This window comes from Dermacentor silvarum, chromosome 11 (assembly GCF_013339745.2).
Source record: "Dermacentor silvarum isolate Dsil-2018 chromosome 11, BIME_Dsil_1.4, whole genome shotgun sequence".
NCBI lineage: Eukaryota > Metazoa > Arthropoda > Arachnida > Ixodida > Ixodidae > Dermacentor > Dermacentor silvarum.
Genome location: NC_051164.1, coordinates 63929381 through 63942574, shown reverse-complemented (window position 1 = coordinate 63942574; position 13194 = coordinate 63929381). Strand labels below are relative to the sequence as shown.

The 13194-nt window shown below is 48.3% G+C and overlaps 1 protein-coding gene across 1 annotated transcript in view; it reads right to left on the bottom strand.

Moving 5' to 3' along the window:
* LOC119433733 (inaD-like protein) overlaps positions 1–13194 on the bottom strand; it is a 233597-nt gene that overhangs the window by 175202 nt on the left and 45201 nt on the right. Inside the window, 5 exon segments of the mRNA XM_049658330.1 lie at positions 1078–1518; positions 3389–3500; positions 4963–5271; positions 5458–5687; positions 7743–7912. Of these exon segments, the coding sequence (XP_049514287.1) occupies positions 1078–1518; positions 3389–3500; positions 4963–5271; positions 5458–5687; positions 7743–7912 (1262 nt within the window).

Here is a 13194-nt window from a genome sequence, read left to right as displayed (position 1 = left end):
GTCTCATTAGGGTACTTACCAGATTTGAATGCACACCTTTTTTAAATTGATGTTTTCTTTGCCTACTAGGGTAGAGGAGGAGACGCACGCGCTAGGGAGAGAGGGCTCCTGCTCCCTTTCCCCCACCCTCGCGTGCGCTTGATCACGTTTTTACGGGTTCATCCCCTCCGCAGCCCCCTTGTGCAGAATGAATTGTCAGCTTTAGCGTTTGTTTGAGCGCTCCGAGCTGTCGTGCACCTCGCGGCCTCCGCAAGTTGTTTACTGCATACTGCGCATAGTATTGTGCTATATTTACCAGCTATACAGGCTCCAAGTACATGCTTAAAGTGACCGACACCTTCATTAACTTGAAACCCTGTCCCAAAATTACTTCGTTAAATTGTGAAAAAAAAATGGGAAATATACGTGATTTTCAATGGAACTAAGTGGACATAAATACAGACTGATGATGATGATGATGAACAATGCTTGATGACCAGCTACCTGTGCAATGCTTCACATAACTTTTCCCACAGTGCACGGAACCTATTTTTAGGAGCGAAGCTCCTTATGCTCTCACGAAGTACGTTGACGCCGTCGTCGGCGTAGCTCCCCGTTGCACACGCAGTGCACATACCGACCATGCACAGGTGTTGCGCCGCTCCGAAACCCCTCTCCGAGCAAGCGCACGACGTCATGCGCAGAACCATTCGCAGAGCGCACGCAGCGCGCATACCGATTGCGTGCAAGTGTTGCGCCGGCACCGCGCCACTGTCGCTACACTTAGCCCTGCAGTATGAAGGAGCGTGAACGCAAGCGCAAATGTCGCGACTCTGATCCTACACTTCGAGAACGAGACACAGCAGCCCAACGGCAATGCCGCGAGGCTAACCCCGAGCTACGAGCACGAGAAGCAGCAGCACGCCGGCAACGGCAGCAAGACGCCAAAGTGAAAGCTCGAGCAGCAGCCGTAATCGTCCAAGGAGCATTGCTCCATCATTAGCATTCACGTCGTGGATCGGCTGCCGTTTTTTTTTTTTTTTTTTAATTCTTTGCTCCAACAATGTCACTCGGTGTTCTACAGAAAACAGCACTCACCATATATCATATCTTCATCCTCTGGGAGAGCAAAAGAGGGGGCATCTGTAACAGTGCTGATGATAAGGCCATCCTCCACGGGAGACCGTAGAGGTGGTGGTGGTTGCTCAGGAGTCAGTGGAGCACTACCCGACAACGACACCGGTGTCACGGCGCCTGGCGTCAGCGTTGGTGTGGTGGGCAGTGGTGGCAGGCTGCTGGCGTCCGAGAGTGCGACGGCGTGCTGCAGCTGAATGTAGCGGGCACCGCGGAGGTGCCGGGCCAGGCGCAGCTTCACGCACTTGCCTGTCGAGCGGAGCACCTCGACAGCCTGGTGGTTGGTGTAACCCTGGAGGGACCGGCCGTCCACTTCGATGATCTGGTCGTTGACGCGGATGCAGCCGCTAGCGTCCGCAGCACTCCCCTTGGCGATGCTCTTCACAAAGATGCCCGAGATCTCGTCTGCAGGGGGGAAGCATCCATGTTGCAGCGGAGTGGGCACCAGTGAAACTCGGAAGTGGAAGATAAAATAGCTAAGCCAGTGCCTGTGCTTGGCAAACAGGAAGGTCTGTGCCGAGCTGAATTAGACAGCCTGCAACATTATGGTACATGATATGCACCTGTCTAGGACTACTTCAAGAAGATTTGACATGTTACTCTCAAGGAGATTTAGCAAGCAATATTGCTCAAAAGCACACCTTCCACATAACTGGAAAGGGACAGACATTACATTTCTACTAAATCGATCTGCCAAGCATCAATACCATGTTGTGAAGTTCACATAAATTGAAATGTGAGCAGCAACAAACAGCTTTTAGTTGTACTGTATTTGCCTGTCTATAAGTTGCACCTTTGTATAAGTCAGACCCCCCTCAAAACGGCAGTTAAAAAAAAAATGTACATAAGTCCCACCGGCGTATAAGACGCACCTGTTCATTTGGTAAGCGATAAAAAAATATTACAGTGATGTTTCACTTTGTGAATGCGGGTCACGCGCAAGCATATGGGTGCCATTCCTATATAATTGCGATAGCAATTATATGGACCCTCCAGGCGCATTTCTGCCGTCGTGGTCGCCGCGATGTTCCATATATAAAGTCCAAAGGCGATAACATAGTCCCCGTGCGCCGTATGCTGTATGTGTGAGTGAAAGCATGTGACGGTGAGCCAAATCACGCACAAGGGAGGAAAGCGGGAAGGCAGCGCGGGAGGGAGGGGGGGGTCGCTTGTACTCTGGTAGTAACTCCGTAGTTAGCGCAGCGGCACGCGCTGTATCTTGAAAGCGATCTGCAGATGCGACGACTTCGATCGATCGACTCTCGGTCGGCCTTCCGCCGCTTGTGTTGCTGCTCCATCCTCCTCACACGGCGCTCGGCAACTCTTATCACGAGACGAACCCGGTACCTCCATAGTGCACACACAACCCGTAGCAACTGCCAAAGGAGGTCAACCCAGCGTGCTTCACGTGGCCATAGCGTCCAATCCGATTTTGAAGGCAATTTTTCCGAGAAAAAAAAAAAACGTATATGAGTCGCAGTGTTCTACAAGACGCACTGACGAAAAATTCAGGAAAAAAATGCGACTTATACACCGGAAAATACGGGAGTAATATGGAAGTGCGACGTGTAATTGCTCAATAGCTCGTTTCTAAGCATGGAGTAGTCCCAAGTGTGCATTTTGAAGTCTGAATTAAGCCACTGTTATAAATGTAGGTGAAACTGGAAACAAATTATTGCATTGGAATAGTTTCAAAATTGCTTGCGTTTGAATTTATGAGCACTGTACTTTATGTCAGGCAACTGACACATAAGAGACCTGAGATAGAAATGCTTTTCCTTCTGACATTGCTTTGTTTTAGAGATACCCGAGTCCTCTGCAATACGAAGTGAATTGAATTCTCGGGTTTTACGTGCCAAAACCACGATCCGATTATGATGCACGCCGTAGTGGGGGACTACGGATGAATTAACGTTCCCCCAATGCACAAAACACGGGCGTTTTTTGCATTTCGCCTGCATGAAAATACGGCCGCGGCGGCCAGGATTTGATCCCACAACCTCATGCTTAGCAGCATGACACCATAGCCGCTTAGCCACCGCAGCGGGTTCCGCAATATGAATTCTGTGTGATCGCAGGTTGCAGTACTGAATACCAGTGAAGTAATATTCATTGAATAAAGGTATTTTACAAATACGGCCTTCCTTCTTTTTATGCCAATGCTAGTAAAAATGCAGCACAGAATTGCGTAAGAGCCAAGATTACTCCCAAAAAGCAACAAGTGCAGCATGTGTAAACAGAATGGAGAGCGTGACCATCCTAGAGTGCAACATACCCTGCGTTCCCTTTTCACAGACATAGCCTGCAATGGTGATGCCCAAGCCCTGCTGGTCTTTCACCAGCTCCACTTCAAAGGTCTCGGTCTCAGGAAGGTCGTCCAGCGCCATCTAGTGGGCAGCACATGAAAACACCATGTGAGGTGATTATGCACTTTCAATGTGTAACTTGCTTTCATAGTGCGATCAAACTGAACACTTGACTGCGCCACACAGATGACAGATTAGGCAGACCAAGAAAGCGAGATAAACTGGCTGAAGGTCAGAATTAAGGGCAATAAATTAAACACAGTGATATGGCATACCGTGGCCCTGGTTCTTATTACAAGGCGGGCGGCGAGTGTCAACACCTATATTTCTTACACCGTGGCCCTGTTAGATCAGCGTCACTGAGGGTTAATAAGAGTGCACCATTGGCAAGTCACAGTGAGGCAGGTGCATATGAGCACCAGGAATGTTTCTTTTTCCCGACAGAAAAAGACTTTGCAGCACCCAAGTAATCATTTCTAAAGGACCAAAATACAAGTTCATGCTAGATAATCCCTTTTGCACTATTCAGCCAATCTGATCACATGATGCTTGTCAACTTTTCAACATGGTTATCAAAAATATAAAATCAGTGATGTTCTCCACAATGTCTGAGCTCACAAAACGTGAGTGGGGCGAACCGTAAGTAACACCGAGCTAAATGTCTTAAGACTCCAGTGCCTGTGTTGACAAACAACCGCGCTAGCAATTCCAGCAGCAACACAGCGACGGCCATAGTGGTTGCATCAGATACGCTGGCAGTGGCGCTGGGCTTCTGACCGGAGAGTCAGCCCTCAAGTTGGTAGTACCACTGTAGACACGGCTAGGCGACAACTGAGACATTGATGGCACCCTCGTGAGGCTACAAGCTAATGGCCGCTTGGTGCCTTCCCGTTTTAGAGCGAAGCTCTTATAGGCTAGGTTCCAAAAGATTACGTCCGTAGAAAACCGGAAGTGTAGTGTACAACAATTTTAGACACGTCGTGCCACCACGTGGAGCCGTATGAAAATGCCAGGTTGGTGGCGTTTTCTAACTTAAGATTGTAAAAAAGTGTGCATTATAACACAGTTTTCGCTGGAGCTTTCCTTCTTCATTACGTGACACACATCACCCTGGCGACCACGTGAGCGTGTTAGCGCTTATGTGCGCATGGCGATTGGCGTAGCCGTCAAAATAAAACGCTTTGACGGTACGGTGATTGCGACCGTGTACGTTCCTTCTGCAATGCCAACAAAAGACATCGAAGCGTTCATGATAGACATAGTTAGCTGGGTGATGTCCAATGACGATACGCCCATTCTCATCGTGGGGGCAATATTCACTACACCAGACCCACCATAGTCACAGCTTTGCTGGCTTCTATCTTCAGAGTATTGGAAGGGCTCTGAATTTAAAAAAAAATTTTGTTGTCTCTTTAAACACTGTTTTCTTTCTTTTACAAATGCCAGATCTGAGAGGACTCCCACCAGAGTGCTCATTGATCACCCGTTATGAAGGTTCAGGCATCAAAACTTATCATCTTCACTGTGTGTCTTCCATACTCACTTCGGAAAGCAGAGGTGACCCGGGCTTCCCTGGTGTAGCTGTTGCCATGGCAACTGTGGCACTGTGGATCTGCAGACGCCGCTCCAGCTCCTCGGCGTCAGCAAGGAGTCGGGTGGGCAGCACGAGGGGTGGTGGCAGCGACGCGGGCCGAGGAGCTGGCAGGTCACCGGACTCGGAGGGGCGTGCCACCACAAGGCGCACACGAGCCCCCGCCTGACGCAGGACAGAGGCCACCTGCTCCGAGCCCAGGCCGCGCAGGTTGACGTCCCCAATCTGCAGAATGTGGTCCCCGCTCTGCAAACGCCCATCCTGGTACAGAAGGTAGAGTGGGACAAATATAAGCAACCAAACGTCACAAGAAGGATTGAGAGATGGTGGCACCATCCCATGAAGAATGTTTCAACACTCAGTTTTCAGCATCATATAACTTGAAGAATAAAAATTTAAATTTTCAGTCTACCCAACTTCCCCCTTAAGTCCCTTCACGCAACTCACCCGGTCTGCGACACCACCAGGCAAAACAGTCTTGACGACGACACCCGTGCTGCGGCCACCAATGATGCCAAAGCCGAGGCCAGAGCCGTCATTGAGCAGCTCGACAGCTTCCACTTCCGCCCACTCTGTGCCCAGAACCATGGCTTCTTCACGGTCGGCTGCCGACTTGGTGCTTCCAGCAGTCCCGGATCCGGAGAGGGAACTTGACGGCAGTGGAGGGGGAGGGGTGCCTGCAACCAGCGCCAAAATGAAAAACAACGCTGGTAGCAGAAGTTGTATGGAGTAGTTATGTGTAAGTCTCGTGCCCTGCCCTGCCCTCCCCCCCCCCTTTTTTTTTTGCTTTTTAATATAGCTGGCACACTCCATAACTAGTGTCATCACTATCAGCAGCAGCAGCTTAATTTGTCTCTGGCAGGGCAAGGGCCTCTCCCGCCGAACTCCAATTACCCCCCGTTTTGTGTCAGCTGACCCCATTCTATGCCTGAAAATTCCCTAATTTCGTCACACAAGTCTCTGCCATCTTCGACTGCACTTCCATTTCCTTGGCACCCTTTCTGCCACTCTGACATACTACCGGTTATCTGCCCTATGCATTAGGTGGCCTGTCCAGCTCCATTTCCTTCCTCTCAATCTCAACTGCAATATCGGTTATCCCACGTTTGCACTCTAATCCAGTGTTGTCTTTATGGTGCACCTATCATTTCATGTTTCACTGCTTGTTGCATGGACCTCAGTTTCTTTGTCAGCATCCAGAGTATGACTAATCATTAATTACATCACCTCTTGTAACCAGCTCAAGAACACACGAAAAGTGCCGCGCAGCTTCAGACGTTAAACTTGTGGGGACGCTCGACTCTCGCACGTCCCCTGAAGTTGTTTTGCCCACATGGCTCTCGTGTCTACTGTAATCTGGCTTCTCCGCGTAGCTAATCGCCAGCGAACGATTCGGCGTTGGTGTCCAGCATGGGAGCAAACATATTTGCTCGCTATCCGGTTGCAGTGAGTCGGACATCCTCGATTTGTCGTATGCCATTGGCATGTTCCATGGGTAATAATTTGGCTGGCTAGATTGGTGTATGAAAGGCACAATAAATGCCTTGTGATTGTCTACACTACTGTGTTGTCATTCCTCTGTCCCAAGAGCATATTTGAGACCCCACAAACTGAAGGCTGGACATATCACAAAAATTGGAAGTAATAAATAGCCTTGTCTGTCAACATTCTAGTTTTATTGAGGGAATGCTGTTACTAGTGAATGTTCAAACGAAAGTGCACTTCATGTTTGTACAGAGTAGTCCACTTCCAGAGGCCACACACCTCAATAGTATTTGGGCCAGTGTAACGTCAACATTTATTCTACTTCATGTGAAAAATAGGCCCTGTTGGATGCCTAATGTGGATAACTGTCAATAAAAGATTATTCTGTAGGATTTCTTGCCGGGTTTAAGCTGCTGTAAACACTTAAATACCAGCGAGGTGTTTCCCCTATCAGTGAACAACGCTGCACGTGAGGCTGCCATCAGTTACCCTCAGAAGCAAAAGTTCTGAGACAATGCTACCAATAAAGAAGATTAAAGCATTCTTTTAGCACAGCCGTTCAGTAAGCAATTTCAACAATGTTGGTCAAACACTCACACATGTGGGCTGTACCACATAATCAGCGTGCTAGCTTAGGCTGCAAAAAAAAAAAAAAAAAGGCCTTTTTTTTTTCACTCCACCTGCAGCCTCCAAAATGCTGGCAAATGCACCTTCAAATTCTCAGCTCTGGCCACATGAAAAACTGGCTCTCCCAGCAACTTTTGTTCTGCAATTCTTTTGAAGTGAAGTTTTCTTCGCTTCTTCCTCGGGGTTTGGCATTTGTTGTTTCCCTGCCGGATATATTTGTGGATACATGTAGACAATCTGGGCCTATAGGTATGTGCCCGAACAGACAACTTGCTGCTGGCTTCTGTCGGGCCTAGTAGACAACTTGGGTCGTTGGGTGTGTGCCCATTTTCGGTCAATACCCAGCAACAGATGTGCCACTGTGACGCAAGGTGCGTGAAGCCTCAAATGTATTTATATGTGTGTCGTACTTTTATTTGCATAAACCTCTCATCGACATTCTTAAATCAACCAGCTCTATACATTGCTTTTGTCCGTGCACCGCGGACAGCTAAACAACATGCGACAAGACTGTGCTTGTGCCACCCGCTATACTACTGCTACCTCAAACAAGTTTCGTGCCATTTAGATTCCAACACTGCATTAGATCTGCAGGCTTCATTTTCAGCGTCTGCGCTTACCCTGAGGGGCAGGTGGTGTGGCACTGACGGGTGTCCCCCTGGCGAGGACAAGTTGCACAGTTCCCCTCGCCTGTTGGAGGATGCCAATGGCTTGCTGGTGAGAGATGTTGCTGTCCAATGGCTGGCCGTCTATCGCCAGGATCTGGTCTCCTTCTTCGAGGCGTCCATCCCTGCGTCACGCACCATGCTCGGGTGAGGCTCAAGCGCGACACAAGTCCCCGCAGGACATGCAAAATGTCAACTACTTGACCCCGCTGACCTCGGTGTTCATTATCTTCGGGTGTTACTTCTACACTCGTACACACACCGACACAATGTCTCAGGATCGCTCGCACTAAAGAAAATAATGATGTTGAAAACGTGCTGCATACACCTTTCACAACAGCTTTTGAGATGACCTGCACTCAAAAGTATTCAGTTTTTGAGTTTAAGAGGAAAGCAATACTACTTTTGGTCAACCAGTGCTCCCTTAGTTCTGTTCTGAAGCTTGCAATAGAGTAATGTATCTACTCCCTCGTGTCATCACATTCCCGTATTAGTTCCTGCATGTCATCAAATTGTACACTTACTATGTATTTTTTGCCGAGTTTTTGGTTTCACTTAAGTATTATCTTGTTTATTACACTAATCATCATGTTTCCTGTATTTCATGGCAGACCTAACCTTAGGATGTAAAAATACTACCGCCAAAGCCAAGTACTAAAATTCTGTGAAAAATACTAAACATTGTTTCATTAGGCAAGACGCGCAGTTTATGTTAAAATAGTTACCCGATTCTGTTCTGTAGAGACGCTTCTCCATATTCCTATCAAAAAAAGATTTGCGTCACAGAAAAATGGAAATATTCATGATGTTTATTCATGAAATATCCATGTAATGGTGGCCAAAATTTTAGGCTCTAAAAAATTGTTCAACGACTACATGTAAGCATTCTGTTGAGATAAGTTCTGACCTAAATAGGATGCAAATAAAAGATTGTAACCTTATTGGCATCAATACGACAATCTCTAGAAATCAGGCACTTTTAGAATAAAAATTGGAGGACGCTTAAGCTTTGCCTTTAAGAGTGGAACGCGACAGCGTTATCCGGCCCCGTTCGCATCGCATTTTTCTTTATGAGTAGGCTTCACTGCAACAGAGAACGTGGGAAAGCCAGCTTACAAAGACCAAGCATACACCAAGCCCCTTAAAGTCGGCTTCCTCTTTAAACAGGAATGCATTGCTGGGAAGACGTTTTTCCAGGGGCAATACAAGTCGTCTTATATTAAAATGTGAAGGCCCTAGGACCTTTTTTTATTTTATTAGTTGTTTGCTATTGCCCCGACGCACGCACGTCCCAATTTGACCTGCTGAGGATGTGAGCGCTATCTGGATAGAATTTTCGCAAATAACTTACCCGAGCGCGCCGCTGTTGGTATGGTATAAACGCTGGAAAAGGGGTTTGTGTTTGAGTTTCCTCGCAATAGAATTATGTTTTCTCATACATTCAAATTACAATCCGACGCGACCATATCTGTAGGTTGTGGTTAAGTCGTACTTTACCATTTTTATGACGGATTTTACTGCGAGAAATTCAACTTTTGTTCACTAACACCTTGCGCCACACGGAGGGCCTGCATGGTCGGGGTGGTTCGGGATGATTTTCTATGCCACGGACCCAGGCGCTCACGCTGACACAAGATTTTCTGCGACATGAGAGAATTTTACAATTTAATGCTATCGCGTTCAAATTGTAAAAGCTTGCAGGTATGTCAGTGGATGTTTTTGCTAAAAATATATCTTACTCCTCCAAAATCAGATTCCTTATATTAGTTTCTGCATGTCCCCCAATTGTACATATGCTGTATATCTGTCAGGGTTCTCACACATGGTCGCCTCTATCTGCTGGAGAAACTTAATCGCTTGAATGATGTCTGAACAGTGCTTACTGTTCATTTTCACAGATGATAACTGGCCATTAACTGTTTTCTCAGCCCGAAAACAAAAGATTTCGCAACACTCAAGAAGGCGGCAATCTCCAAGTCATCGTGGTCGTCGTGCACGGTGACTAGAATAATGTATGTGACTAGAATAATGTATGACTTCATCACCCGAGTCATACTGTAAGCTACTACCTTGGAAAGAATGTGCCAGATAAATTACAGAGGGGGTGGCGAAGGAGCAGTTAGGCACCTACACAAATAGAATGTTGATGTGTACAGCAATAAGAAGCCACATTTTCAAATATATTGCAAGCCCTGCACATACAGAAGAGTGTGCGGCAAGATCAATTAGAAAGCTTTAAATGAACCTCCGCAATTAGAAAACTTTATATGAACCTCCGTACAGCAGGTGGGCACCACAGCGGATTGGCAGAGAGCCTTCTCAATGTTTTTGACAGTCTACATGCAGACTTCCACAGTAGCCAGATCCCTGTGAAGACTACAACCAACATGAGCTAAAGATTGCATATGTAAATGTTTGACGGTCTTGAAGGCGCTTCACAGGTGACGCGGCTTTTGACCTATGCCTTCTAAGAGTTTACATGGATAAATGAAGGCTTTTGTTTTGTTTAAAGGAGCCATGAAACACTTCCCCAACTAATCATGGAATGGCCTCACTATTAAAGGATGTCACCTCACGAATCTTCTACCGCAAACATTTTTCAAATCCTTCTAGTATAAGCAGAGTTAGAGGTAGTTATCACAACAATGCCGATTTATCTGCTTTCACTCACGATAGATGCTTTCACTCTAGTTTCGCCTCCGCTATTGTTCTGGAAGCTACGCAAGGGAGCAAAGCCCTGACCGAAAGGTTTTTTTTTTCTTTTTTCTTCAAGACATTGCTTCTGGTTCAGGTAAAGTTTACGAAAAAATACAAGTTCAGGCGCTCTTTCGATGCGAGATAAGTGCTCGGGTGCATGGAGCTGCGTCACTTGCAGAGACCAATTAGCAGCGCATGTGGTTGTCTGATGGTCGCACCAACGAGAGGGCTCGTTGCAGCCCCCTACAGCGGCCATGGTGTCTATGCACGCCGTTGCGATCTCGGAGGCTGTGCTCAGCAGATGCAAGTATGTGCAACCGGCATGTGTGGACCTGAAGTGCAAAGCTGAAATGCTTTTTTTTTGTTTTTTTTAATTAACATTTATAATATTATGAAGAATGTTCTTGCAATCACGAAATCAGCCAATAACTGTCGGTGGGCTAGGCTGCTTGCAGCGCAGCTGCATGACGACATTGTGAAGGAGACAGCAAGCAATTTTTAATTTTTTTACACAAGATAGTAAATTCCCTGCTGCACGCACTGCAATAATACTTGGCTCACATGTTCACAGAGCCTCGTCTACAGATCAGCGCCATTTTCTTGTTACGTTCAAAAAAAGTGGTTCTGAGCCTCTTTAATGGCCCTGCCATCCGCCAATTTTCTAGCATAGGAGCCAAAGATCAACATCGTTTACTCATGTATTCGTGGCAAAGAAAAGGATGCAACAGTAAGGAAACCAATTACTACGACAAAAATGAAAGTGCCCTTTGATTATTCATCAAGGGCCCAGGGGACGTATTCTGTAAGAGCCCACCTAGTGGACATATTCATTTTGTCTGCTGCTAAAGTGCTGATTGGCTGTGGCTCCTGCTGAAGCACACCCCAGCCAATCAGAACTTCAACAGCAGACGAAATGGACATGTCCACTAGGTGGGCTCTTACAAAATACCTCCCTTGAACTGCTGCTCCCGGAACCCACCTATTCTCGGTGATGCTCTCCTGATCTCCGAGGGCTCTTGCACATGTTGAGGTATATCAAATTTAGAAAGTAAAAAAGAAAGAAAGAAAAAAAACCGGATACACAAGCAAGGGAAGAATGCACAACTACGCGGACTTCATTGACGAGGACAGACGGCAGAGGTGTGGGCGTAGGCTATGCGAGAACGACGGCACGCTGATCGTCGTCACCGGCGCTTGGGCACTCATCCCGGCTAGAGATCGGTGCGGGTCCGGGAGGGACCGCCGGCCACGTGCGTCGCATCAGTTCGAACACCGTCACCAAGGCGGTCGCGCCTTCACTGCCGCAGCTGTTGGCGATGCAGCCTCCGCCGCAACCGGCACGCGCCATCGTGCCGCCAATGCTGGCCGCGCCGACGAACGTCCACATCACCGCCGGAGTTGACGCTCGGACGTCGCGACGCAGTTCCTCGCCGGGTCTTCCGACGATCTAGTTGCACTGTTCACACGGAATCCACCTCGTAACCGTGGACACGCTATTCGGAGCGGGAGTGTTTACACGACGCCCACCGCAATGCACGAACACCTCTCGGTCGTCAGACGTACAGGAACAATAGAATAGGCTTCTCGCATTGTCTGCAGGCAACGGTTGACGAGACGACGGCCTTTCGATAGCTGACGGCGGGGCGGGTCTTCGCAGATTGACCGCAAAAACGATATGTTGTTGTCTTCCTTTTTATATATCTATATATATATTTTTTTTTCGTTGCAGGATGTCGCTGATAAGATAATGATGTGCTGCGCGCCGACGGCTTCTAGAAGCGGACGACGTGAAGCGGTTGCGAGATATGTCTTCGAAAGGGGTCGAGGGCGGGGGGGTGACGGTCCCAAACTTGTGCTTGCGTTAGAACTGCCGAGTTATTTTCCTTTCTTCTTATATTTTCCCATTAAAGTCCTCAGCAAGAGAAATTTTCCATTTCCTGGGCAGGTCAAGTTGGTGCCTTCATGCATCCATGGACACTGATGCTTTTCCGTTGGTCACACTCGACAGGCCCCTCCATGGAGAAGCGCTCGAGGTGAAGTAGAATTCGCAATATGCCTGGCTAGTGACATATACATATTTTTTTTCAAGTATTACGAGAGCATACCAAATGCAAAATAAACAACCTCGAACAGTCCGTCAACCTGCTCGTTGCACTTCGGAGCGTCGATCCGAGGAGCGGCATCCGACAACCGTCGAGAGAGCGTGAGACACCGGCTCAACAAAACGTTGCCGTTCTTTCAACCCGGCATCATCGTAGCAGTGGGACGCGCTGCTCGTGCCAAAGGAACTACAAAAAAAAAAATGCACTTATTCGGTCCAGGCCCCTCAACAACGGACGTACCGCGCGACCGACGGTAACGGCAAGCACGGTTCCGCACCGCACGACAGATGATGTGCCGGACACCAGGCCATAGCGGACGCGGCACGCAGCGGATGAAACGACGGCGCAGCGGTGGTGGCCACAAACAGCAACGAAGACGGCCGGATGGTCAAGTGACGATGGGCGAGCAACAGACGCAGCGGCGAGCTGCCGCCGGCCACGGGCGCGCTGCGCTCTTGGGCGCGCCGCCTCGGCGATGTTGACGTTCGGCGGCGGCTGCTATTTGCGGGCGGCGTCGCCGTCGGCCCAGCGGCGTAGTAGCAGCGCCGACCTCGTCCGACGTTGCTGCCGGTGCTGCTGTTGCTGCTTCGTCCGCTTTTCCTGCGCGT